Genomic DNA, 27,458 nt, shown 5'->3' with positions numbered 1-27,458 from the left:
CTACCATGAAGTGGATGTGCAAACAAAAATGTTCCTTCTCCAGGATAAGCCAGCAAAAGCCAACATTGCTCCAGCTCTACCAGGGCGCTACACCCTTCAGCAGTGTCCTTCTTCTTCCTTCTTTTGTTAGACAGCCTTCGCAGCTATCCAGTCAAGCAGCCACAAACAGCTTGCTTGGCCTCTGGAGAGCTACCAGAAGCCCACTGCACAAGAAGGTAACTGGGTTCACCTTTTGCATTGTGCTATCCTCTCTTGGCATAGATTCAACCTCCAAGATAACCACAGCTGGCCCTGAAGGTTTACCTTTGCCTCATATTTCTGTGTCCATGAACCACAACAGATGAACTGAGGACATCTGTCAGTGTAAAAATCCACTGAAATAAAATTAACCCAAGAAGCTAAAATTGCAGTCTAACTGCCAGGGCTCCAGAGCTTGATTGTATCAACTCCCCTCTGAATGGCAATTACATTGTGAACTGATCAGTTCAAGGCTAAACCCTCCATGTCTTCTTCTAATTAAATACTCATCATCTAAACATTCATCTTATTCTTAGTACTTCTACCTATCAATTTAATCAATTCCCCCATTATTCACCTTTCTGCTCTAGCCTGCATTTTGCCATCATCACTTTTTTCAGGTAATGCAGAAGTTCTTTTTCACTACAACTGCCAAGCAAAGAATACATCTTAGCCAGAATGTCTTCATACTCCTGTATTTCTCAGCTCTAAAAAGGGCATTTAAGTTGCCTGATATTCACAGGGGACTGCCTTGAAACTTCACATACATTCCTTCTATGCTAGCCCCAAGGAGCAAGATCGCATTCAGGAAAATAGAGTATTTGATGCTGGTTTGAAAAATTCATTGCCTAACCTTGTATAAGTGGTCCACAACATCTCCTCTTGAGATGAAAGTATTTTGTTAGTGGAGTATTTTGAAGAATTACCTTTGAATGTCAATTTAAAAAAAAAACCACACCAAAACCCAGGAATTCTTTTCATTTGCTGTTGGTTTTACTACATCTTGTGATAAAAATGATTATGAGGAAGATATCTTTTAATTGTGTCCCTAGTAATATTTGCTAAATGATCCCTTCTTCCTTTTTCTTTTTTAAAAATTACAAAATTATATTTTCACTTTCCAGAAGGCTATGCAGCTTTATTCTTGCTTGTAACAATTTTTCTCAAATTATCTGTTTTCCTCAAGGCATTTTCTGTGTACGGTTTATCTGTGAAATTTCCCTGATAAAGCTGGAGCCTTAGGAGGGAAGGATTAAGCTCACTGCATTGCCTACTGTCCTATCATTACTCTAAGGTATTGTCTGGTGGACAAATTTCTAGCTGTGTTGGAGGGAGCTGCTGCGTTTGGGGTTTGGCAGGAGGATATAACTAGCTATAAATAAATACATTACAGAAAAAGTGTATTAGCCAAGATTTTGATATGACATCGGCCATTCTGTAAATATGCCAGACTTTGGTGACAGGTAGTACAGAGAGACAGGCTGAACTGTACAGCACTCTTTCACCCGTGCTTTCTCTGAGACATGGCTCCAGCTTGCAGTACCTTCCAGACTTGTAGATTTTGGAACATTTGCTCCCAGAGAAACCTTAGCCTGTTACAACAGATAGATTCAACAAAAATATAATTTACCCAGCTTGAATAGATATCCTCAAAGTCACTTCAAACTGTGCATCTCCTTTTTCTTACGACTAAGCAGTGACAATGTGATAGTGGAATGTCATATTAAAACTGAGAGTTTCATTAGCAGTAGTTCCACAAAATCAAAAACTAACCTGTGCATCTTCATATGTATATCTCCCTGGGTCTTTGACATTTTGGCTTGTTTTCTCATAGCTGTGGGAATCCAGGTTGATAGCACTTTGGGCCCCAGGAGCTAGAAACTCTTGCCAGATTTCTTCCACTCTGGTGGTCACATCCTGTAAAGGTTGTTTCTTGAGATCTTGGACAGCCAACCAAAACCTGTACTAGGAAAAAATTAAAAGGGCAGAAAAGAGAAAAAGATAGACATCTAGGTAAGATTTTGTGAATAAGCCTAGGCAGAGCCCCAAAACAGACACAGAACCTAATCCTGTGTCTATTAGAATTCACTGAAGACTCTCCACGTAAGCATGACTTCAAGGGGAAGGGGTGAAGTACTTTACACCAACCCCTTATATTTTGGCTAAGATCAGAACACTGACTTTAAGAAGTGATACATTCTTATTCAATCTGCCCCTGCAGAAGTGTCAGATTAGGTATGCAAACAGGAAATGGTCCAGAGCTATGCAGCTGGAGGAGGGGAGCAGGCTCTGCCTCCCACAGCCCTGCTGCAATGTGCTGGTCATTCCTGCCTGCAGGATCAGTCATCCAGAGGGGATGCAAAACAAAGAACAAACTTAATATCATTTCCATATAATTTCAAACTTAATATTAATATAGCTTCCATTTCCAGAAAGTATTTTTTTTTACTTGTAAACTGACCAGCATTCAGATGGATGCCATGAGAAAAGATGACACTTGTCATGCCATACTCCAATTTTACAGGGATATTTTCTTGACTAGACTATGCTTACAGACTAAAGTAAATTCATAAACACTGAGAAGATAATCTCTTTGATGGCTAAGGATATAATCCATATCTTGATCTGTGAAAAGAAAGACCACAGAATATTTTCACAAGAGTAACATGCATGTCTTTTATCCTAGGAAAAAGACATTTTGGTGCTGGTGCTACTTTTATTTATTGTTGAAAGAGATACGGTCTTTCAGGTGATTAATTCAAAAGATACATGGTGCCCAGCAGCCTTTTGTTTTGGTCAACTCTATCTTCCAGCAAGAAGATATCCCTGAGGGCTCTCTGCCCTGAGTACCTGGGCCCTGCAACCTGGCTGAGCAAGCACAACAGTGCTCTGCAGCGAGTGCTGAGAGATACAGGGCAAATAGGTACAGATATTGCAGCCACCTGCAATAACCAGCTCTTTCCTACCCCCTGGCAAAGGTGCCCATTGCCCGATGACAAGGAGGGCAGGGTTTGCCTTGGCTGTCCCTGCCCTGCACTGCTCTTACGCACTCCCTCTGCTGGGCAGACTGCGCAGAGGGGACAGGGTTTGTCTGGGTCATTGTTTGCTCAGGGCACCCGCAAGAGCTGCACAACTTGGAAAATCCTGTGTCTCCCTTATAAATCAGTTGAACTTTATCTGAAGTCCTGATTTCTCACCCCAAATTATTCAGTGGCATCAGTGTGCAGCCACTAAGGCAAATATTCCTTCGTGGTGGAAGGAGGAAGATATAGTCTGTCCCAAACAAAAATCCCAATGGCAGTGAGGGGAGGTAGAGGAGCCAGCAGCCTGGTGACTCCTATCACCTCCTGACCCTCGCTTCCTTAATGGCTGCAGGCAGTACCTAAACACCCTGGAAATGGTGTTACTGCAAGCAAATGAGGCTGCTACCCCATTTAGCCTGGTACCCTACCTGAGGGTAGAAACAGTCAATTTGGGAAAAAAATGACAACCACACTACATGCAAGGCCAGGCTTAATCCTCCTTGCCTGTCTGCTGCTTCTTCCTAACCATCAGGCGACCTCATGCCACAGCCCTGACTCACCCAAGCCACTTGACTATATGCCTTCAACATGGTTTTCCCATTTCCTTGGCAGGCTCAGTAAAACAGACTGAGGTACACTCAAACGCTGCATCAATACCTGTGGAGTCACATACTTGTGGTTCTAAGACAGTGACGTTTGATTTTATAGCTGAAATAGAGTATCTGGGGTTGGTGGTGGGGTGTGTATGGTTGGTCCTTTTCCATCTTTGAGAGTTTAAGTGCACCTGATGTCCTGTCTTGTTATTTGAACAGTGACACCCCCAATTATCACATGCATGCAGAGAGTAAAGGGTGGCACTCACAGTGCAATAATCTGATGCCATATGCGGCTTCCGTTATTTGAAAATACTTTATCATTCAATTTCAGATGCAATGGGAACACATGAATGCAGAAAAGGCATAGGGAGAAAAGATGCTAATCATTCCAGAGTAGCTGGGACACTTCAGACAAACACTTGGCTAGGGAGAACCTTTTCTTCTGGCTTATCTTCTGCCCCTGGAGCCGGGGAGGCGGGCTGGGAAAGCACTCTCATGAGAGAACTGGGAACGCTGTGAAGTGACAGCTTGCCAGAATAGGAGCACCATCCATTTTAATAACCATTTGGCTCAGTCTGAAAACCAACCAACCAGACCAACCTGACAGTAACAAGAACAAGCTCTTTTTACTGCAAGCACTCGTGAATTCATGCCCAAGGCTGGATCTCCTCTTCAAGGCAAAGGGGAGTTTTGTCTTGGTAAATTTCAAAGCTATTCACTATAGCTGGCATCTGAAAATCAAGTAATACCAAAGAGGGGTACGCAGCCCCGCAGCTTCAACTCCAAGGCAAATTCTCTGCCACAAGGAATCATCCTGAAAACAATGCATAAGCAGGGCTTCCTATGGGATTTAGAGCATTGCAAGAGAGAAGCAGGTATTTCTGCTTAGGAAAGGAGCAGACACACATGACTGTGCTGGAATTTCTGCTCAATTATAAAGTGCAAATGCATTCCCTGAATCCCTGCACTTTCTGAAGTACAAGCTCAGCCCCAAGTTCATGAGGAGTAAAGTGAAGATCCTGCATTGCCTCCTCTCCTTCTGTAGGAGACAGATTTCCAGTGGACACCGCTTGCATGGGGGCAGGGGGGAAGGGAGATGTCCTTGTGTGTCCTCTCCACAGGTGCCCTTTAAGCTGAGCAGGACTGGCACAGGGACTGTCAGCACAGAGGGAACAGCAGCACTGATCACAGGTTCTTTGTCCTTTACAAAACAGCATGTAAGGTCTGGAGAAGGCTGATAATAGGGTATCCTAAAGTGTTGTCAGTGGCATAAACCATTCCAGCCTCATCCAGCTTGTAATTAAACTGCTGTCACTTGCAGAAGATATCCCATAATGGCATTTATCCTCCACAGCTCCCCCAAAGCACAGAAAGCTCCTGGACCCCAGCGTGTGTGCTTCTGCCTCCCTGCAGAGCACTGCAGAGGTGCTCGGTCACTGCTGTTCAAAGACGTCCCCCAGTGAAAAGGCTGCTGGGGAAAGACAGGGTGGTAGCGGGGGAGTGGTTGCTTTTGAGGTACATTGTACAACAAAAATTAATTTAAAATCCCGATCAGGAGGCAAAAAATGGATGACTCCAGAAACAGAGAAACAACTGTCAAAATAAGGGCAGCGTTGTATCCCCATCTTGGGGATGGACACGATACCCCTAGCTTGACAGTGAATTCATCAAGTGACTGAGGTTGGAATCCAAGCACATTTCTCTCCTTGCCTCACTAGCTCCATGCCAGTGTCCCATGCACCTCCCATCTCAGATCTCTAACCATTCACAAATCTTCCATTCACCAAGAAGTATCTTTGAACATCTCAGCTGGGAAAGGAAATGAATGAAAGTGATAGGTAGAAATGAAAATGCAGTTCAGACAGGGGCAATATTCACATCTTTGTGTTGTTTAATGGTCAGATCTTCGGCACAGGAAGCTTGGCGTGGCCAAGACCAACAAAAACCCGTTCTTGGTGAGCAAGCTGGGGGCAGACAGATACTGCAAGGCTGTGCGCTGGGCCACTGAGGGCCTGCCAAGGAGACCGCAGTATCGGTGGGGACGGGAGAAGCGTCCCGCAAGGCCTCCCCCTCACCCTTCTTCCCCTTCCCTCCCCCGCGGTGCACCCCGGCGTCCATGGTGCAACTCCCTCCTTCTGCTGCCTTTCAGTTTTGCGGGGCCGGAAAGCCCTTTTGTCGCTGCAGCTGAGCAGCGCCCGCCGGCCGTGAGCAGCGCCCGCGGTGCAGCTCTGGCCCGGCCCACTGAGGGGCCGGCACCGCGCCCGCGCTCGGCTCCGCGAGGTCCGCGCAGCGCGGGGCGGTGGCGCCGCCTGCCGGGCACCACCCGGCACTGGCCCGCGCCCGGGCCCTGCCCGCGCCCGGCCCTGCCCCGCGCCCGGCTCTGGCCCGCACCCCCGCGGAGCCCCTCCTGAGCTGGCACTGCCTCGGAACTGCTCGGGAAACGCTATTTAGGGAACACGGGGCTTTGGGGGGGCTCGGTGTATTTACTGAATATACGAGCTCTCCTCACTGCCTGAACTTCTCCTTTCCTGAAAACTCGGGGAAAAAAAATATTGGCAACAAGTTTCAACCATTAGGGGTCATGTAGGATATAAACACTTTCTGCAGGTAAAATTCCTTTCCGGCGAACTCCATGTTCAACATATGCTCACAATCAATAGGGCCCTGGGCGCCTGCATCCATGCATCGCCAGCTCCACAATGCATTCCCACCAAGTGTCATGTGTTTCCCACTGAGGTCTATAAACAGGTGTGCAGCCTCCTTTCCCTTCGGGTGAAATTCCCATATCCCGTACTTCCACTTTGCTGTTTCTCTTTCCAGCTGACACTCTTTGAAGCTGGGGGGAAAAAATTTCAATCCAGCAGCTAGATGAACATCTCAGCAATCTCATGACATCTCAGAAGATTCCCAGGTCATAAAAAATGTATAATAACTCTCTGATGCCCTTTCTTTTCTTATAATTTCTTTTTTGTTTTATTTTAAATTTAAGTTTGGCATTTTGACTGCTATATTTTGGGTACTTCAAAAAAGCACCAGAGTCAAAACAAATTGTAGATGAAAGATAGCAACAGAGATAAGAAAGAAAACAGAGCAAGGAAAAGAGTTAAAATAAAAACAGAGAGAAATATACCCAACTGACTGGCTTTCCTGCTCCCACATAAATAATGGACAGCAAGTAAATAAGTAAGTTACAGGGCTCAGCCAAGCCCAGGAGACTGGTGGACATGATCCTGCAAGTTTACTAGAAGACAGAAACACAGCTGGAAGGTTATCTGGGAGGTCATCGAGTCTAGTCTCCTGCTATTTCTGGCAGTGCCTCACCCAAGACCCCCACCGGGACCAATTCTTCCTCAGCTAGGAAGATATGGAAATACCTCACCACCATCAGGCCCGTGATTTGGGACTCGCACCACTGGGTATAAGAGCAGAATTTGGTCTACTTGCTATATTACTGAATTACATTCATTTCAAGGCATTCTCAAGCACACACATCACAGAATTTTTTCTAGTGCTACCATGAATTTCTAGGTTTTCCAGCAGTCACTTTCTCGATCTGCTTTAAGCTCAACACAAGGGCCTCAGCGCTCCGGCCAGTGTTAATGAAGGTCCTACTGATACTCCCAAGAGATAGCACCTTCCCATTGCAACAGTTCCGAGATCTCTGGGTAGTTACTGGGAAGAGAGTCCTGAAAAGATTAAATGTGAATGTTACTCTTCTAGCAAGGTGCTAAATGCTCTGCCCTCAGAAAGCTTCTTACAGCTCCCCAGGGTTTGGATGGGATTCATCTCACTGAACTGTCTACCATGCAGACACCGTCATTTGAATCAATCTCTCCAAGCTTATGGTAACAAGAGATAGGCGCTTAACAGTGTATTTTAGATGCTTTTAGTTTTGCTTCCACTTAGAGCTGAAACAAATCCTTCTCAGGTGATTCACTGACTCCTCTTCAGCTTCTCTTCTCTCTCTCTTCTTATCCAGGCAGACTGGATAAGAAGAAGGCATGTGCTTCCGAGCTGTCAACTTAGGTGAGGCAGATCCCAACTTCGCTGTTGAGCTTCCTCTCTCTAGCACCACTGCTAACAATCCACTCTATTCCAGTTTTCTTCATTAATCTTTCTACCTTTGCAGCCTGTTATTTAAAGTTTTAAGCAGGCTTGCTAATGCTATCCAGTATTAGATAATATTACCACATAAGCCAGTACCATCATAATGATACCATAAGAACGATGGCAAAGTTCCCATACTAAGAATGATGCCAATGTCTTCCACAAAGGATGCAGGATTTTACCTGTCTACGCCAGCCCACTGATTTGCCACCTCCCTTCACTACATCCCAAAATCAAAGAGAATGTGCATCAGCAGGAAGAGCAGCTCTGACTGACCAAGGAAGGTACAAGTTTGCCTTCTCATAATCAAACTTTCTCCATTTGTTTGAGTAGGATGAACGTGGGGACAGACGCTAGTCATAAAGCCTGATGGATTTCATTAGCACAACCCCAGATTTATTTCAGAACACTTATTTGAAGAGTATTTTAATACAGTATATTAATTTTGCACTTCATCACTACAATTTAATTGCAAATGAGTGCCGCTGTACATAACTTCACTAAGCATATGCAAGTTCAGCACCTGTTTAGCAATAAAATTTCAAGCTCATTTATGTAATTAGTAACACTCCCTTGTTTTCTTACAGGTTAACTTTCAGGTTTTTCGAAACAATGAAGTGCATTGAGTTTTCACTGTTTTTCTGCTGGCATGCTTTCTGTACTTCTCCTTGGACAGGGAAACCTGATAAATAGGATGGTAAGTTCCACTCATTAAAAATCACTTTCGGGGGAATTTCCCTTTCAGATCTTGCAGGCTAGCAGACTGCACTACAGTGACAATTGTCCACATGCTTTAGTAATGTATTTGATTTTCTAAGTGAAAAAGAATGAAAAAAACACGAACTAAAAAAAGGCTGTGCAATCAGGTTCTTATCTGGTGTAAAAAGAGAACATCAAGCCTGCTCACTACCAGCAAAGGCAAAAACCCGACTGACCGCGTGCTCATGGACAGCAGATTTCCTCAGCCCAAGAGGAGGCTCAGCTCTGCCAGTGAACCTGAAAGCTTCTCTCACCTTCCCTGCAAATGCTCACTCAGCCTTCTGGAACACCTTCTGCCCAAAAAAACCCCACGAGAACCTGTCCCTGTACCCATCCATGTGCTAAGACACAACCACAGCACCGCAACAAAACCTCTGCAGTGTAATTCAGACTGTAAAAAAAGTGGGGTTTACTGGCTCTCAGCCTGATGTAGAATCACGTGGGTGTCTACATAATTTTTCATAAATAAAGTTTTGACTTCTTCACAACCTGAGAAATCAGGTACTCAGAATCCCCACACAGAGAGTCCTGTTAAGGTGAGTCAAGCTCTTGGACAGCTAGCAGATACCAAAACTAAAAGCAGTTGTTGCAAACCTGACTTGCTGAGTGCCAATACTGCAACAGTTCCTAGCCACATGATGACCATACTGTTTCCCTGACACAAGCCCTGCCACAAAGACACGTGTAAATCCTATATATTGATAGGGAGCTCAGTGGTGATGTGCTGCATCTCATCACATCATGCGAGTCTGCAAGCCCTTGTGTAAGATACCTGACAACACTGGCTCTGCTAAACACTCTTTCTGAGATTACTTACATAGGTCTAATATAGGCATCTGTAGCAGTGCTGTGGGCCAAATTCTGCCGTTCTCATCTTTATTCAAATGGGTGTTTTTAGCAGTTCAAGACACACCAAACATTGCATTTCACCTATGCAAGAGAGTAGGATTGGTCCCATTCATTTAGTCAAGTCAGAAAAGGTTTCACCTGAGGTTTTCTGAGCTGAATTCTGATTCCAGGAAACGAAGGAACTGGTCTCGTCCTACTGGGTCCTTCAGCACCTCATCCATGGAGAAACCCCATCTTTTCACACGCTGCTGACTAGGTTCTTTGCTGTTTGGAGAGAGAAGGGTAAAAACAGATGGAATGTGCATCTCTGCCTGCTGTCCGAGCAGCTGCTGCTGTTTCTGCTAAGTGAAGGGAGGGAGATTATCAGATGAGATGTTGTTTTTTTCTCAAGATTTTGCAGAAATACAAGTTAGCAAATAACACAAAGAAGCTATAAAGACCAAGGTCATCATTAAAGCAGCAGTACTATTTGGGTGCTACATACATGTTGAACTAAGAGAGACTGTGAATGATATTTTTTTTAGTTTCTGGTAGGTTTCACTTGAAAAACAGCATACCATACCTAAATGATTATTCATTATGCACTTCTTGCATATCTCCTCAAATCTACCTTAGGATTTCTTACACATCAAGGCAGAAATTTTCCAGCAATGTTCCCTGGGTCACTGGTGAGCTCCAGAGCATTTCCTTGTGTCCCACACAGTGCTGCCTGGTCACTTGGAACTGGCTTCAGATTTTCAGATCCACATTTGCATTAGAAAAGCAGTTCCACTAAGAAGCAATGCAGACAAAGTATCTAAAATGATTACTGGTTTGTAGTCTTTTATTTTTCAGTGCCTCTGATTTTTGCATACCTAAGTCTCAGAAGACTAAAAAGCATCTTCCTCCTACTCTCCATGATAATCAGACTTTTATTTTGTGTCTCAGCTGGGATACTGAGATAGAGAAGCACCCAAAATCACTAGCAACCTTTCTCCTTAATTATTTCTTAATACAGCCCAACTTACATAAGCTGTTGTTTCAATTGCCAGACATGTTGCAGAGATGCCTATAGGGGGATGTGGTGCCTGGGAATCACAACAAGGATCCTATGAGACAGTCTGCATCAGAGCGTAATCTGGGCTCACAAAGTGTCTGAAAGCTTCTGGTGTGATGGCGTCATACTATGAGACAACCATTAAAACACAGCTCAGCTGCTCACATTTGTGACAGCAGAGCCATTGTTAACAGTACATATCTATTAAACTGTGCGTCTCGTCATGTCCACAGCGATTCCTAATCATGGAGCCTTAGGGGACAGTGGCGATCTGTGCTGAAGACAAATAAGCCAAAGGGGTAAATAAAATGCCTGCTTTGATTTTCTCTTGGTGGAAAGGCTAAGCAAAATTGATAGGCATGTCCTCACTTGAGGAGCAGCACACTTGGGATGGCTCCTCCTGCGCTCCCTCAGGAGCCAGCAGTGCTGCAGACAAGGGCGCAGATCCAGCCTACCCGTTATGTGAGCCAGCCTGGACACAGGGACACAAAAGCCATGCTTGTGCAGAGCCACGCACAATCTAAGCTCAGGGAATTTCCTGCTGAATCCAGAGATCTGTACCTGCTCTTCTTGCAGCTACACAATGTTCTAGCACAAAAAAAAGGCCAAAGTGCTGTCTAAGACAGAATGCTTTCCATGGCATTTCCTGAGTCTTGATTGCCATGAAGGATGAACTCTAGTGGCATGGGGCTGCCCATACTCTGCAGCCAGCCTTGCCACTAGAAGTGAGAGGCTCTTTGTTTTCCTGTGCAAGGGCTCTGCTTTCCTAACTGAGGAAACAGCTTTGCAGGCAACACAAGGGGATCTCGGGGATCATTTAATTATTCATGCAAGTTGCAACTAGATGCAGATGCAGTGAGGTTTTTTACAATAGAGAAAAAAATGGAAATACAGAGCTGTTTGTTCTTCCATCTTCCCACACTACAGCTTTCTCTTTTTCATCAGCAGGAAATCACCTTCCTTAACTCTAAAATCATAGCAGAAGCCAAGCATTTATTTTAAATTCCTGTAAGGCTGTGACATCAGGTTAATTGTATTCTTCAGGGACACAGACATCTTTCCTGGGATTTGCAGTTACCTCAACAGATGCAGAAATAATGGATGTCTGGATTACCTTGTGGGTGAGGGTTTCTGCAGAGCAGTATTTTGCAAGGGCTGTATCTGGTACTAGCCCTCCTAGGGAGGATGGAGAAAATGAAAGAAGCTAGCTAAAAAAGAAATCCCAAATATTAAAATTATGTGAAGAGGGGCAGAGATTAGGAAAGTAATGGATTTCTGGGACTACCAGAGAAGCAGGTAAAAACAAGTTTCACATCCCAAATTACGTAGTTTTTAAATGGGGCAAAAAACTTGTCCTTTTCTTGGAACACTGATTGCCTATGAATCAGTTTTCTTGGCCAATAGCATCTCTGAATTATTATTCAATAACACACAGGATTAGATAGTGCCAAATGGCAGCAGCTAAACACTGGAGAAGCTGCTGAGCCCTTACAGTTGTTTGCCACAGGATGTGATTGAGTAGTGAAGGTGATAGGGGACATGGTGATTCCATTCAAATTTGCTGTGGGAGCTGTTAGGCATAGTGGCAGGCAGGACAATTCAAGTCCCTTTACAAGGATTGTGAATAGCCTGTGAAGGTAAAAGACACAGACACAGGCCACACTTCCCTTGCACCAGCGTCACATGGGCAAAACGTGATCTCTGTTACAGTGTTCTGCTTGGTTTTTTTTTTTGAGAAACTTTCTGAGGTGCAAGGCATTGAACGTCCTACAGTCGTTCCTCCCTCTTTTCATCTATTTGACACCATAACAGAGACAAACTAGCTTGTTCACCAACAGGTGAGGCCCAAACTCACTCTATCAGCCTATTATAATTCTGACCTGTCAAGTCTCACACATCTCACATGAGCTACATTCTTCTCAACAACTGGTCACATTCTTCTGGCTCCTGTGCCAAACTCACTTCTGCACAGCAGGAATGACCACTACTCTATAACTGATCCCATTTTGCCAGCAGCATCTTTCATGGGATTCCAGGACATCAGCAAAGCTGGAGCATTGCAGCTAGGGAGGAGCAGGCTCTCAAGGGTCAAATGAGAATATGCTGGAACAAGTTTGCCTTAGCAGTATCCTATAGCTGTAGGCTCCTAGACATGAGCCTGTGCATGTGCATGAGAACATCCATTACCTGACTTACAGAGCACCATACATCAAGCCATATGGAAGTGGAAGGGCTGAATAATTCACAGACACCAGTGATAAACTTTAGCTATGTTCTTGAGTCTTGTAGTTACAGATATACAACTTCCTTTCCAAACAGGGCAGTGTGAAGAGCATATAAAAAAAATGGCAAGACAACTTTCACATTAGTTAAAACTACCAATTATTTTTTACCTCATTTCAATGTCCCACAATGCTGCATCATCACTTATCCAGGGATTGGAAGGCTCAGCAGGAGTTATAAAGGGGTCATATTCCACATATTGCTCTGTGTAGGCTATTAAACTGGCAGGTAAGAAAAAAAAAAAAAAGAAAAAAAAAAGAAAGAAAGGGTTTGAATGCTCAGTCACACGTCAGAGAGGTACAGCTTTTCTTTTTATCCTGTTGGGGTTTTTTTGTCTTGGATTTTTTTGTGTGTGTGCTTCTTTTTATTTGTAGGGATTAGTCAGTTTCTCAGCAACCACAGGAGACCCTTTTCCCAGGGATGATGCATGCAAGGATTTCTCCACAAACAACCACCAGCTCACTGCAGTGTTTTCCTCAATAGCAGCATTTTCCTCCAGCTTGTCTCTGTTCAGATGCCCCCAAAAAGCCTGATGAGGCAACAAGTGGATTGCTATGGCAGGACTTCCCCCAGAGAGCCATGGGAAGAATATGAAGCATGTGTCATCCTGTTCATTTGCTACATATTACTATTGCCTCTCACCCTTTTCATTTTTGCAAACTTTTGCACCTACATAAATTTATGCACTATGAGAAACTCACCTAAATAGGGTCATGGGCTGCAGCTATAAATATGTTTAAATCTTCAGAGGATCACAGTCCTGAGCATCAAAGCTTTGCCTATAGATCATTTTTTAGTTATGTTGATATAGTATTTATACTAATGGCACTACTGTAAAATACTTCCACAGTAATAATTAACTTAGACTATAACAAATTATATGCATGTTGGAAAAACACCTGGCCTTTATACTGGCTTGCTTCATGGTGAGTCAGTTAAGGCATATAGCTTCTAATCCTCTCTAGGATGAGATTCAAAGAGCTTTCTGGGAAAAGGACTGTGTCTGCTTGCATAAACGATTCAGAAATTCCACTGGGGTTGGGGCTAAGGGCACATTTTTACAAAAGAAAGATAGCATATATGAAATAAATCAAAAGAAATTTCTCCTAGTCTATACTGGAAATACTCTAAGGCACTTTATTTTTTTGCCTACTACTGCCAAGTAATTAACTAAGTTAATTATGTCTCATCATACTGAACAACTAATGTACTTGCACTGTGATTGTCCATGCTAAACTTTACCTCTGGTCCTCCACATCTCAAAAAGGCAGGCGAACGAAAAGACCCTGTGAAACAAAGGGTCATAAAAGGCAGAAAGTTTCCCTGACCTGCTCTATAGTAATTATTTCTTTTTGTTTGTCCTAGCTCTTATCATGAGGCATTAAAATCATACACTTTTGTAACCACAGCAGGTTCCCATTGCCCCTGAGGGCACTCGGGGCTGTCTCATCTCATTTCATTAATTACATTTCATGACTGCTGTGGGTCAAGGGTTGGAGGAGGGAGCAGCATCCAATTTCACAGAGCAGCAGCAGTCCCCTTAGACATCAATGAAAGAGAGGGCTGGTTAAAAAAGAAAAGAAAGCCAAAAAGGATCAATCAGGAGATATCTGCTGTGAAACCTGAATTGCTCCTAATAAAATAATAAGAAGGCATCAGAGGTACTAATACAAGTACTAGCAAGAAAGAAAGGGGGAAAAAACTAAAATGAAACAAGGGGGAATTTCTAAGCACATTTTGCTGATTCAGTATAATGGCAGCAGCAGAATCATTGCCTCATTGTCTAAAGGAGGCTATAGGCAGGGGACTCCTAAGGGAAAGCATTTTTGTCAAAATGCAGACCTGGCCTTCTGGGTGATAAACTGTATATCCGGTAGAAGAGGTGATAGGAACACTTGACCAAAGAGTGCAGAGCTTGCCTTGAGAATACAACTGTCTCTCAATCAAGGGGCCTGCTGAGCCTTCACAGGAACTTTGAGAAGCTGAAAGGATAGCACAGATTTTCATCTAGGGAGCTGAGACTGCTTCTGGCAGGAAGATGCTCGTTTTTCCCCAGCCATTTCGGTGATGCTGTGTCTAATGAAATCATACTAACACTGCACAATGCAGTCAGGGAAAACAATAGGTAGAATATACTGATAGTTTTGCTCAACAGTTCTCAAATCTCAACGGCTAAAACTGAGAGTGTGCAGGTCCCAAGTGGGGACGTGGAAGAAAGACTATTTCCAAGGTGTGTGGGGCAGCTGAGGGATGCCTGTTCCCACAGTTGGTACAGATCTACTCCTGGAAGGGGAATAGGGAGGAAGGGAAAGAAAATCTTTAGCAGCAAGCATTTGTCTCACAGAAGCTGGAGATACCCTTTGGAGAGCCTTTCTCTTCTGATGGACAAGGGCTATCCCAAGAATAGCGTGAATTAATGGAAAATAAATACAATTGATCAATTACTATTGAAAGAACTTACATCTTATTTCTGTAACTTGTTTGCCCTAGTGCTTCCTGACTTATTTGCTCCTTGTTACTTCCCTCATCCTCTCTGAAAGTGCCCTTGTACTATGCTGAAAAATTGGCAGGTGGTGCCACTGTCAGGCTTGACTGTTGAAAGGAGCATGCCAAGAAGTCATCTCCTGTACCCTGATCTGCCACACTGTCACCTCAACTGTCCTGAGAGCAGGGTCCAGTCCGAAAATTGACTTGATAATAACAGCATCTCCTTACACAGCAAATTTGTTCCTAGTGCTTGTATTCAGTGTTTTAATGGGACTTTGAAGGCTGCACAGGGCTTTTTTCAGGCAATTGTTCAAGTCAGGTCACCCATGTTCATTCCTCCTCACTAGTCCCCACCGCTGCAAAGCCAGTCGACCCATCAGCCCTCTACTTCCCTCCTACCTGCTCTGCAATGATCCACATCCAGGCTGCACCACTTTCCACACGAAGTCCTGGGACCCTCAATCAATATTGCCAATATTCAAATCAATATTCAAAGTCATCACATGACCAAACACCTCCTCACAAGATTTGAAGACCACAACCATGATTTTCATTCTTTATAATAATTAATAATTATTTAGAAATACAAGGTTCTTCACCCAGAGGGTGGCTGGGCACTGGAACAGGCTCCTTGGGGAAGTGGTCACAGCACTAAACCTGACAGAGCTCAAGAAGCATTTGGTCAATGCTCTCAGGCACAGGGTGTGATTGTTGAGGCTCTCCTGTGCAGGGCCAGGGGTTGGACTTGATGATCTTGATGGGTCCCCTCCAACCCAGTATATTCTGTGATTCTGTAATTTGATTGTTCTCATTTTATTTGCTTTTCTCCTCGTTATTATTTTGCACAGGTTTTGATAGCAACATTTTCTTCTCCAACTTGGGAGCAATTAAAAAAAGAAAAAAAAGAAAGCCCTTTCAAACCAGGAAAATTATTACTGTCTCAGTATATTAAGGTCATTGTAAGTAAATCCAGTACAATGACTTTTTTTGTTAAAGTAGAAGTATATGTTCTTAATTAAAAAGATCCAAAAGCCCAAAACATAAATATAAATGTGCTCATTTCAATCATACAATGTATTGCAGGATTTCAGGGAGGCTCTGAATATTTTCTGTTTAATTGGATACATTTTCATTTTAATTGTTAAACTTCATGAGCCAGTAGGAACTTACATTGGGCCTCTCACCATTTAATTTACCTAGTATAGCACACGCATGCTAACCGCAGGTGCAGGCACTGCAAAGCACATTTCATAGGGTAACCCTGTTTTACTTTGTTTAAATTAAAATTCCTCTATTATTTTTCTAGAAGCAACCAGCTCTTATCATGTTCCTCATGTTCAACACAGTTTTGCTTTAAAAGTGATGTCACTGAAGAGCATGACTATCCCTACCTTCACCTCAGTGACCACCCTGCAAATGCGCGTAACTTACAAGTACCTAAGTAAATGAACTGTCATACTCAATTAAATTTGAGCTTGTTCTTCACCTATTCATACTTTTCTACCAAAACTAAATATTCTGCAAGTCAAATTGTGCGCCTTGATTTGCTTCTTAGAAATCCACTCCTTAAAATACTGCCTTCAGTAGTCCAGGTACAACCCCAGTACTCTCTAAGTAAGTGGGAGCAGGAACTGGCCCTACAATCCCAGTATGAACAGAGACGTGAACACCATGTGCAACAAATGCCAACAGCTCCTTCCCTAGAGCTGTGCCAGACTAACAAGAGATGAGCACTGAGAGTTCAGCCAAAAAGGGAAATAAGGGTGTTTTCAAATCGAAATAGGAATGATTTTTCTAAAAGTAAACCCTAGGGTAGTGAAGGGGTGGGAAACAAGTCCTGCAAGGGTTTTTTCTTTTGCTTCTTCTCTTTTGCAGTATTACAGGTCCTCATGTTCTACCTATTTTTGCTCAGTGGCAGAAGAGAGAGTACAGAAGTGTCAGCAGCCAGCAAATAGGCAGCACAGCTGGGAAAGGAGGGAAAAGGATTGATGCACAGAAAGGGGATCAAGTCTTTGCACTTTGCTGCCTGCTCTGTTCCTAGAAATGCCAAACTGGAGATGAGGAAAGAATGGGAAATCATCAAAATGGGGACACTCACCTTTCTGCTACTTTGGACATCTTTAAACAATGTCTCTCTATCTGCATGTTCAGAAAAGTTATCTGAGGAGAGAGATAACAAGGACATTAACAATCCATGAGTTCTACAGCACGCATTGACAATATCCCAACACGCTATTGACTTCTCTTTCCAAACAGCTTGAAAGTAACTCAGAAGGAAATGGGACCCTTCCCTAGGTATCAGAAGCTTATTAACTGCTTCCAATAGGAGTCTCCATTTCCAAAGGCTAAGCCCTAGGGGAAGCTTCAGAAGACATAATTAAAGTAGGAAAGACACATATTTAGGGCCAAGGTTCCTAGACTACTCAGGGTGCAATATGATCTTTTTACAACCACATTCTGCTCTCCCATTTCTCTGACTAACCAGCATCACAAGACCTGTAACAGTTTTACAACACACTTTCATTCTGCTATGAACCAGTTCTTCAGCCTATGATAAAAAAGCTCAAGAAATGTAGCATCCAGGTTTAGTTCAGAAGACCACCCAAAAAAAGATTGCCTAAGAAAAAGTTTTAAAGCTGTCTTTAGTAAAACGCTGATCTAGTGATTCCTGTTTGTCTTTCAGTGAGGGCTGCTTGTTGCAGCAAAATAATTTTGAGGGAGAGCTCTTCATGCCAGGACAAGGATATGTGAGCTGGCTGGTCATTCCTTGGCGTGATTGTGCAAAAAACTTTTTCCTAGTTTCCTAAAAGCTCTGACTGTACAGTCTAACATTCATGCACTGAACAATGCCCTTCCTCAGCACTCGTCCCCAGCCTGTGCATAGCTACGCTGGCCTTTGCCACTGCCCACTTTTCAGACATCCTCAGTGAACTGGAAATTAACCTGTCTACTGGTCCACAGAGTAACAGCAGATTCAAATGTTAGTGTTACTCATAATACGGATCACCTTATAACTGCACTGCTCAATGAATACTTACTAACACTTTACATTAGGCAGCATCAAGGAGAAGTATGTGAGGATCAAGAACAGGTAAAACATACAATTTTTTTTGCTGGTATCTCAATAACTTCATATGCTTTTTTCTGGTAGCAGTTCTCAGAAGAGCTGCCATACAGCCACCTACTTACTTGCTTCCGGAAATCCTCTTTTGTTGTCTTGCGCACCGGTTGGGAGGGCAGGTGTACAGGGCTCTGGGGCTGAGACTCCTCCGTAACCCCATATACTGACTGTGGGGAACCAAGGAACAAACAGATGGGATTGCAGCATTTTGCTGTTACGCAGTGAGGAACAGTGAGGTATGCAAAGCAGTAAGGTAACAAGCCAGCAATTTCCTACTGTTTATACACACACAGGTCAATAATCATTTGGCCCGGAGCAAAATTTACAGATCAGACTGTGCTTGCTGATGCCTGCGCTTGGAAGGCCTGTAGGCATGTTAAGAGAGGAGTTTGTTTTAAATGTTAAAATGCAGCTGATAATTTTTAGGAGCTCTGAAGGCTGTGTGCATTAACACTTGCAGAATAAACACTGGGAACTGTCACTGGGGTTAACCAAGTGGCAAAAGAAAATACTAGAACCCAATTGTATGCCTCTGTCTTTCACTTGGTTTAATTTTTTGATGTAAAACTACATATTGAAGAAAGTACTTAACCAGGTTAAGTCAAAGGGTCAAGTTCATGTGAACTTCTCTAAACAAAAACCTTGCAGACTGACTTGTAGCCATTCATCTTCAGGACAGACACCTGCACTGAAAGTAATATCATTTGCCCTTTCATTTAGTGCTTTTGCTTTTCAGTAAAATGTCTAATAGACATGTGAACAGCTCTGCTGCAATTTAATTTCCTATGGAAGTTCAGGAGTTCAGTGCCCCGTCCAAAAAGGTAACAAGTGATGAGACGAGAAGAAACAGCCTGAAGCTGTGCCAAGAGAGGTTTAGACTGGATATTAGGAAAATTTCTTCTCTGAAACGGTTATCAAGAAATGGAACAATGCTGCTCAGGGATGTTTTTGAGTGACCACCCTTGAAGGTTTTATTTCAAAGACAGGAACATGGTTTAGTGGAGGACTTGGTTAGGTTAAGGTTTTGAGTCACTGATCTTAATGGTTTTCTTCAATCTAAACGTTTCTACGACTTCATACACACAGAAGAGCTCAAACTTGCTGGAAGTCAAAGTCATCCAAGTTGCTAATGATCCAGCCTTTAAAATGATTAAGGCAGGTAAACACCTTATTATCTGTGCCTAGATAATTTCTTACATGGGAACCTAGGTATTATTTCCAATTCCTTTTAATTTTATGGGAGTGCAGAGCCATCAGACATTTGGGACACAGAGCTCCTTAATGCCCTTCTCGGCTCTACCCATCACCCAGTCAGTATCACTTTGCTGGTAAAATGGAAATAATAAATTCACCAAGGAGAACATAACAGAACTCATACTATCAAAACACTTTTTTTTTTGTTCCTATTGGGTAAATCTCATATACTGTATGTGTCAAGTATGATTTACATTAAAAGAAAACAAAACCAGTGAACCAAACCAACCCCAAACAAGCAAAAACCAAAATCAGGAACTCAAACTGACCTTTTTCACTTTTTGTGGGTTTTTCATACGGCGACACTTTCTGATGTCCATTTCTGTGGTGTTCACACAGCCTGGCTGAAAAGAGATGGTTATCATGTTACTCCTCTGTTTAGAATCTTCATCCTACCTTACCTTTATAAAATATACAATTAGATCTTGTCCAAAACTCTTTCTTGAGATTTGCGTTCCATAAATTACTCTTGCTAAACAAGATACTGCATATACCCAAGGATGCCATGTCAGCATTCAATCCACTTACTGCTAACTTTGGCACCAGAAGGAAATTGCTAACATGGGGGAGCATTTTCTGAGCCAAACTGAGTAAGCTGCTTTTCTTTCACAAGCCCAGTAAATAATTTTCCAAAGTTCATATTTGTCACGTATTTCCAAATCAATAGTTCCATAGGTGCACAAGCCCAGAATGTCTCAAATAATCTTGTAGACACTTGGTGTATTTTGAACTGCGAGGAAAATCCATGTGGTCACTGTAAAGGCAATGTCTTTGTACATAAAACATTTACTAGTAATGAAACTTTTCCTGTCAAAACCTGGAAAGTCTCATCATTCAAAAATAGTTTTACCACAGGCCTGTGCACATCCCAGAAAGCTCTTTCCTGGCTGTCCAAGATCTTTCTTTCCGTTTTATCCTTTTTCCTGTCGATTCTGAAAACAAAAGCATAAGTGAGCATGAGTCAATGTACAAGTCATGCTTTCTTCTTTGATATAGTTCCTAGCTGTGGTTTTTAACCCCAAGACAGAAAGTTTCAGAGATCAACTTTTTTTGTACAGAGATGTCACACTTGCACTTGCAAGGGCACATGCCATGAACAAATTATCACTGATGTTTACTCCAGCATGGGTCAAAAGAGATTTTCCTATTAATTAAAATTTAACAGCTCTTTTTCATCTGGTGAGGAAAACTTTTCCTGGTACCCTGTTCCCATACTCTGATTGATTTGACAGGCTGGAAAAGTTTGTAGTTTTGTCTGTGTCAGGAGACCCACCAGGACTTGTTTGCTCCAGGTGACGCTCCTGGCTGGTGCTGGACTGAGGTCCTCATCAGGAGACCTCATTGCACCCCATTACCCCAGCAGCACCACTGGCATGAATACAGATTGCAAAGGAGCACCTGTCCCAGATATTCCCAGCAGCAACAGCATGGGCAGCACTTGTGGCCACTTCTCCTTAGAGCTTTCAACCCAAAGACTGGCTCTGCCTGTGTGCCCCTATGCTGGCAGAGCAAAGGGTGACAGCACAGGTGACCAGAGCTGAGCTTGCTGCCCGGCCCCTACAAACCAGCACCCACCCAAGAGAGACGTGACTGGGATGGGACAACAGGAACTCAGTAATTCCAGCCCTGATGCAGCCAGTGAACCAACTCACTCAAAGGACACAGCCCAAAGGCCAGCAGAGGTTGTTCAAAGCAACTCCTGGCAGCAGTGAGCAAGTGACATCTGGCACCTCACCCAGCTTTACACATGAGCGCAAAGCACCAGCTTTCAAGATATATCTGCATAGGGACTGGAGGAGGCACATGGAAGGAGGAACAGCCTCCACTTCCAGAGCAGGATTGAATAAAGCTCAGTGTCCCTGTGCTGGGTTCCCACATTGCTGCCACCAGGAAAATCAAAGCAGAGAGGAAAAAAACCCAATCCAACTGTGATTTCTGATCACCAGGTTCTCTCCCACCTGTTTTTGTTTTTGAGGGGCAGGGACCCTTGACTAAGTCTGTGCTAGAAAGGTACCGAGAGGATAGGAAGCAGGGGACTGAAACTGAAGTTTCTGAGCACCCCTCCCCACAAAAAGACCAAATTCTCCACAGTTTGACATCACTTGCTGAATCTCCCCCTTGCAAGGCTGAAATGAGAAATAAGCTCTGGCACAAGCTCTGTCCCCACACAAAGACAGAGCAGATACTGTACTGCGTTGAGGACACCCAGCCCAAAACTACCTTTCTGAGTGAGTCCTTCACACCTGGCCAAAGGGGAAGATAAAGCCTATTCCAATCTTACACACACAGCACACACAAATTGGAAGCCTCTCTGGAGGCTACATGAATTCTCTTCATCGACACTTTGTGCTCAACCCAGATTGTCAGCTCCTGTCTCCGAACTTACTGATAACTCAGTATTTCGCATTTTAAACTATGAAGACCCAAAGCAGCTAGATGCTCTATGGCTGCAGTTTTTGAGCAATGTGGGTATAGCAATGGAAATCCTGCGTGCAAACAAAAATGTGGAAAGCAAAGCAAAACTTGGTAAGCAGGAGGAATGTTTTCAGGTATCACCCCCCCACTTGGCTCCCCCCCCCCCCCTTTTAGTTAACTTAAACTTTTAGTTACTGTGAATTACAATGTGAATTCCGTCCCTGCCTTTCTGGAAACCTGAAGACTGAACCATCACGTGAACTGTGAACTAAGAAGCTAAAACCAGCCAGCAAAAAAAGTTGATAGTGCTTATGCATGCTTAGGGTTCAAAGAAAACAGAATGGAGAAAAGATGAATAACCAACAATGACCACAATGAGTCTGATATTTACATTTCTTTCTTAGATAATAATTATATGTTTTAGACAGAACGCAGACTTCTGTTTTGACTTACACTTTTTTTTTAATCTTGGCAATAGCCTTTAAGTAACTGAAAGTACAATTGCTATCCTAAGTTCTAATTTTCTCTTCCAAACGGAGCACTGCTATTCCGGTTGGAAAAAAAATCCCTTAATTACCTTGTAATTTAAAAGATAATTACCATATATTTAAATTGTATATAATTTCAATGTTGCTAAGCAAAGAATTCATCAAAATTCCAACGGGTTAATCAACGATAGAGACATATACCTCAAGCCACACCTTCAAGAAATTATATTCCTTAACTTTTTAGCATCTAATGTTGAAAGAGCAAATTCCTTCCAGTGGAACAGTTTCAGTACTGGTGTCCTCACGTGTCACCTTCAGCAACCCTTCCATTTTATAGGTGACAATGACATGCACAAAATGGACCCTCAGAGTTCTAGGTATTACTTTGTAGACAACAGTACACAGACCCTGGACCATACCCATTTACCAGCAGCAATGAAAACACACTCAAAACATTATGAGGCTTCATACTGCTCTCATAAGAGAAGATGAGAAGAAATACCTGCTGTAAATACCACCCTTATAATGACACTGAAGTGACACTATTTTTAGACTCAGAAATACTCTGCAAGCATAGAATAACACAGATGACAAAATTCTGTTCTTTCCATTCATACAAAACAAAAATACTACACAAATGTAGAAGCACAATGGGCTTGTGAATTACCCAGAGTCCCATGGCAAATACAGGCTTAGGAGCTCCTGACCCACATTTCCATGTATAGATAATTAAACCCATCTTTCAGTTTCTGGCACACACCTTCAAAATTGGCTCTCTCCCGTTTCTAGTCTGCCAGTGATTAAAATTCACCAACACCTTCTGAGCTTAGTCACAGTAAGATTTTGACAAAAAAGTTTTATCTGTACAGAATCCCCTTCCCTTCACAGCTCTAAATACTGGTGCAATTCAGTGCTCCAGGATTACTCACTTCACTTGGGCCTCTGCTTGCATGAAGATGAATTCCCACTTTCTTGCAAACGCTCTCTGAAGTCTTGCTAAGTTTTCCTGTTGAAAGATTAAAATAGTAAGAACAACTAATTTCTGTAATTACAACAAATGCTTGAGATCACATTTAGCATGGTGGGTATTTATTTTATTCTTTTTTTTTTTTTTAAGCTGAGAAACTAAAGACATGGAAGTCAGTGTTGGTTTCAGGTGAACTATACTGCAGGCAAAGCAAGGCTGTTACACATCTTTTTGGGCTGCAACCCAAAGGGCCCTGTCAGAGATAAGTAATGGAGTGTGATGAAGACAGCTTGAGCTCTACTATGAAAAAAATTATGGACTTGTTCCCAAAAGATAACACTGAGAAGCTTTGTGAAGCTGATGACTTTCATTTCTGATAGCAGATGGCTGCCAGCTGCACATTTCCCTCTCATCCTCACTTTCCCTTCCTCTCTGCACTGTTCTCTTCTCTTCAGGCTTTTGTGAAGGTGCAAAGCCAGAGCGTCCCCTGCTTTGCTCAGTCGTGGTCACTGCTGGGAGCATTATGCAGCTGCACAGTTCTGAAGGCTGGGGATTGCCAGGATGATTCACAAAAGGAAATAGCTTGTTTTCCTGAACAATGAACACAGTTACTGCAAAGAATGGCTCCAGATGCAGTTTTGCTCTACATCTGAAGTAAGAGCTCTGGTCCAGACCCGTTACAGAGAGGATTTGGATGGGGATATGGCTTCATCACAGCTCAAGGTTAAACTCAGAACATGGCCAGAATTTCAGGCTTAAATGGCACCCCTAAGTTACATATCCACTCCCTCCCCAGGAATGGAGACCTGTGAGACAACAGGATGCTCTTCTCCATTACAGCTGGTTTAACTCTTTCAAATTTACACTGAAAACAAACACTTGTAGTTTTACTGTTTTTTTATACTTATCACCTTTATTTCAAGAAACTTACTTGAGGCACATGCATTTCAATGCAAGAAGAAATCTTACTATTATTTACTTTAAACTCTTGTATAACACAAGATAACATAAAGCTTGGCCCTGCTACCACCAAGTCCACGTAACGGTTTCAGTCTGTACACATGGAGGAAAACAGTTAAACAAATGATTTACAGCTGTACTGAACTGTGATGATTTCCTTAAATGTGGCTACAAGGAAGAACAACTTGTAATTATCTGTAAAAGAAATTTTTTTTTCATTATTTTTATTTTGTTTTAAATTACGTTCACATGTGCCCTCTGGAGTACATATGCTAAGGCCAATCAAATATCACCAACTGAAGCTATATTTGAATTGTGCTTATGTTTGACCAATTATAGAAAAACCTGAATGCAACTATACAAGCTTAATCACATCATCAAGACTCCTGCTCTACTCAGTATAAATGGGGGCTGGGGGATTGTCTGTGAATGCTGCAAGCAGAACCTAAAAATGAGATGTCCCCTGACATGCTTTGTAGAGAGCCTCTTTTAAAGCTCCAGGTCACTGCTGATACCTATGGAGAAGCATTCTCCAGCTCCATCTCCAAAACTGTGAGAAGGGCTCCTTCTCACTCCTGCAAGCCTGTTTCTCTCACTTGTGCTGAGCTTACATCCCTTATTGGATCTGCTTCAGCTCCCATAATGCTTAGGAGGACTTGGTGCCATTCTTATCTGAATGTCTCTAATTAAGAGAACAAAGTTTGAATGCAGAAGTAACTTCTAATTGTGCAATGCAATATTCACAAGAAAAATGAGAGACTGCCAAGATCTAATTATTTACCATCACTGGAGCATTGCTACTCTCAGTAGGCAACAATGTGCAAAAGTACTTTAGCCTCACTGCATGTGTGTGGGAGTATGTGCACTGCTGAACAGCCTTTTGTTGCTTTATGATAGATCTTTGGAGTACTTACAGTTAATTGGTTGGATGTGAGCAATTTTAATGGTTTTAATCATGAAATCAACAATATGCAGAAGAGAAAACTCAGCAAAAGGACATGTACGTGCATGCAGATTATTATATTCCTTCCTTTGTGCCTGCTTGAGATTAGAACTCTTGGGAAGTCTGAATGCACTTCCCGGGTAGACTAGATAAGAGGCAATTTTTGCATGCTCTGCACTGAAAGGACAGAATAGCATGAACATATTTCTCCACATGCACAGATGTTCCAAAATGGGGAAGGTAAGGAAGAAGGAAAAACTCCAGTCTTGGAAGAAAAAATCCCACTCTAAAATATATGTGATTATATGCAATATAAATGTTTTCATTGTAACAAACATGACCACAGAAATCCACTAGAACCAACTTTGTAAACAAACCCTCCAACTAAAAACTCCATGTATAAAATTCTGCTATTACACTGTCGAACAAGTAAACAGAAGAAAGTCAGTATGACAGAAAAGCTTCGCTGCTCAGAGTGCTACACTGCTGGTATTCAAAGAAATACACAGCCCTGCCCTTCCTGCCTCCATCTTCCCACTCCTCTCCACCCTGATGTCTGACACTAAAGTTTAGGATATTTTTATTCACAGTAATTCCATATCAGAAAACACGCTCTGAATAAAGTTCAGTGATATTTTTCATATGGCATATTGAAAACATTCCAAGTCTAATATCTGAGAACTTTTGTAACTAGATGTCTCATCAACAATTTAATTGCCCAATGGCACACCTGAAAATCCATCATTTCCCTGTGCTGAAATCTGCTATATAAACCAGGATTTCCTATCTGAAAACAGGACACCAAGCTGAACTTCTGTGTAATTCGCCCCATGAAGGGCTCATTATACAGCAGGTGCATTAACGTGGGACACTGCAAAGCCAGGGACATTCATCAATCACGGTCCTGATGTTGTCTCCACATCAACCTTCACACAGTTCTGCCAACTAAGAAAAAGATATGGTAAAGGCTGTCCCCAGTGCACAAAATGGCAGCATTCAGTTAGCAAGCAAAGCTATCCCTGCACCCCCCAGCTTTAAACTCTAGCAGCAGTGTACCTACGGCTTCATAATCCGCCAGCTCCAGCCTAGCTTTGTTCTGCATGGTCCGTTTGCAAAGATAGATGGCTAAAGGGAGAAACAGAATGGAAAACAATTACAGACAGATTATTAGTACTAGATTCTGAAAAAAAAAAAAAAAAAAAAAGAAGGAAAAAAAAGTAGACAGCTCGTTTTCATCGGAAACCAACATGAATCAAGGAATGAGAGGGCTGAACACCCAGCTGACATTGCTTACAGCTCATCTCAGAGGCCCTAAACATCTGGGACATCTCATTTAAAAGTGCTGAGAGCAGATGCCAGGACCTAACAAGAAGTCCAAAAAAGGCACAATTGCTTCTGGATATAGCATTAGCAACCTGTTCCCCTAAGCAGGTTGGGAATATGCATGCTGAAGTCACCATCCCTGCATTTCTTTTCTGCTAAGAAAAAATAAAAATAAATCAGGATATTGATGCGAAAACAGAAATAAGGGCCAGATCTTAAAGGTATGATCTGAGCATTTTTTAATAAGCTCCATCTACTTATTCTTACATACTTCAAATGATTAAGAGAAGCCCTGTCACATTTCGCTATAGGCACAGACTGCTGAAACTGATGTGGTTTGGGATTCTGAGATTCAAGATGAGCCCAGTGCACACCACCAAACCAGTCCCAGGCTAACTCCTGGGAAAGCCCCACCTGGATCTGCTAGGTCATCCCATTTTCATTACAGGCTGAAACACAAGGTCCACAGCACACTCTGGGTACATAGTCAGGTCTGAACATAATAGAGGCCCAGTGCTACTCATGAAATTCTATTCTACGCTGTTTCTGTAATTTTAACATTCATATAGTGAGCCAGTTTTATGCATTGTAACCAGAGCAGACCAGTTCATTTATATTTACACATCTCAAGGGCAGTTTCCTCTGTAAGGCACTTACGACACCAAATGAAGTGAGTCAGTTGTCTCACAGCGTTTTTTCACGCAAGGCAGTGACCTGCCATTAGCAAGTTAGTTCCTCTCCTGTAAGTGGACACATGCAAATAAAAAAAAGTATGAAGTGCTGCTGGGATTTCAGTTTTATTTGGGTCTACTGCTGGTTTGGGATTAAT

At 42.7% G+C, this 27,458-nt stretch overlaps 1 protein-coding gene and 1 long non-coding RNA gene across 10 annotated transcripts in view; one reads left to right on the top strand and one right to left on the bottom strand.

The window, feature by feature from the left end:
• The window catches only part of RGS6 (regulator of G protein signaling 6), a 275,094-nt gene that overhangs the window by 42,806 nt on the left and 204,830 nt on the right, over positions 1-27,458 (bottom strand). For all 9 annotated transcript variants that reach the window (XR_005601920.1, XR_005601921.1, XM_019282554.3 and 6 more), the window contains exons 7-15: positions 26,367-26,431; positions 23,366-23,442; positions 20,384-20,465; positions 19,803-19,877; positions 18,348-18,446; positions 17,257-17,318; positions 12,782-12,892; positions 9,491-9,616; positions 1,792-1,978 (exon numbers count right to left, since the gene is read on the bottom strand). Coding sequence is in view for 7 of the 9 variants with exons in the window: in XM_019282554.3 (XP_019138099.2) it covers positions 1,792-1,978; positions 9,491-9,616; positions 12,782-12,892; positions 17,257-17,318; positions 18,348-18,446; positions 19,803-19,877; positions 20,384-20,465; positions 23,366-23,442; positions 26,367-26,431 (884 nt within the window). In the remaining 2 variants the exon portion in view is untranslated. The remainder of the gene's footprint in view (positions 1-1,791; positions 1,979-9,490; positions 9,617-12,781; positions 12,893-17,256; positions 17,319-18,347; positions 18,447-19,802; positions 19,878-20,383; positions 20,466-23,365; positions 23,443-26,366; positions 26,432-27,458) is intronic.
• Positions 18,124-27,410, top strand: LOC120410013. Its single transcript, XR_005601922.1, has 2 exons — positions 18,124-18,249; positions 23,554-27,410. It is a non-coding gene; the product is annotated as an uncharacterized LOC120410013 (long non-coding RNA).

The sequence above is a fragment of the Corvus cornix genome, chromosome 5 (assembly GCF_000738735.6).
Source record: "Corvus cornix cornix isolate S_Up_H32 chromosome 5, ASM73873v5, whole genome shotgun sequence".
Classification (NCBI taxonomy): domain Eukaryota; kingdom Metazoa; phylum Chordata; class Aves; order Passeriformes; family Corvidae; genus Corvus; species Corvus cornix.
This window is presented reverse-complemented; position numbering and strand designations above follow the sequence as displayed.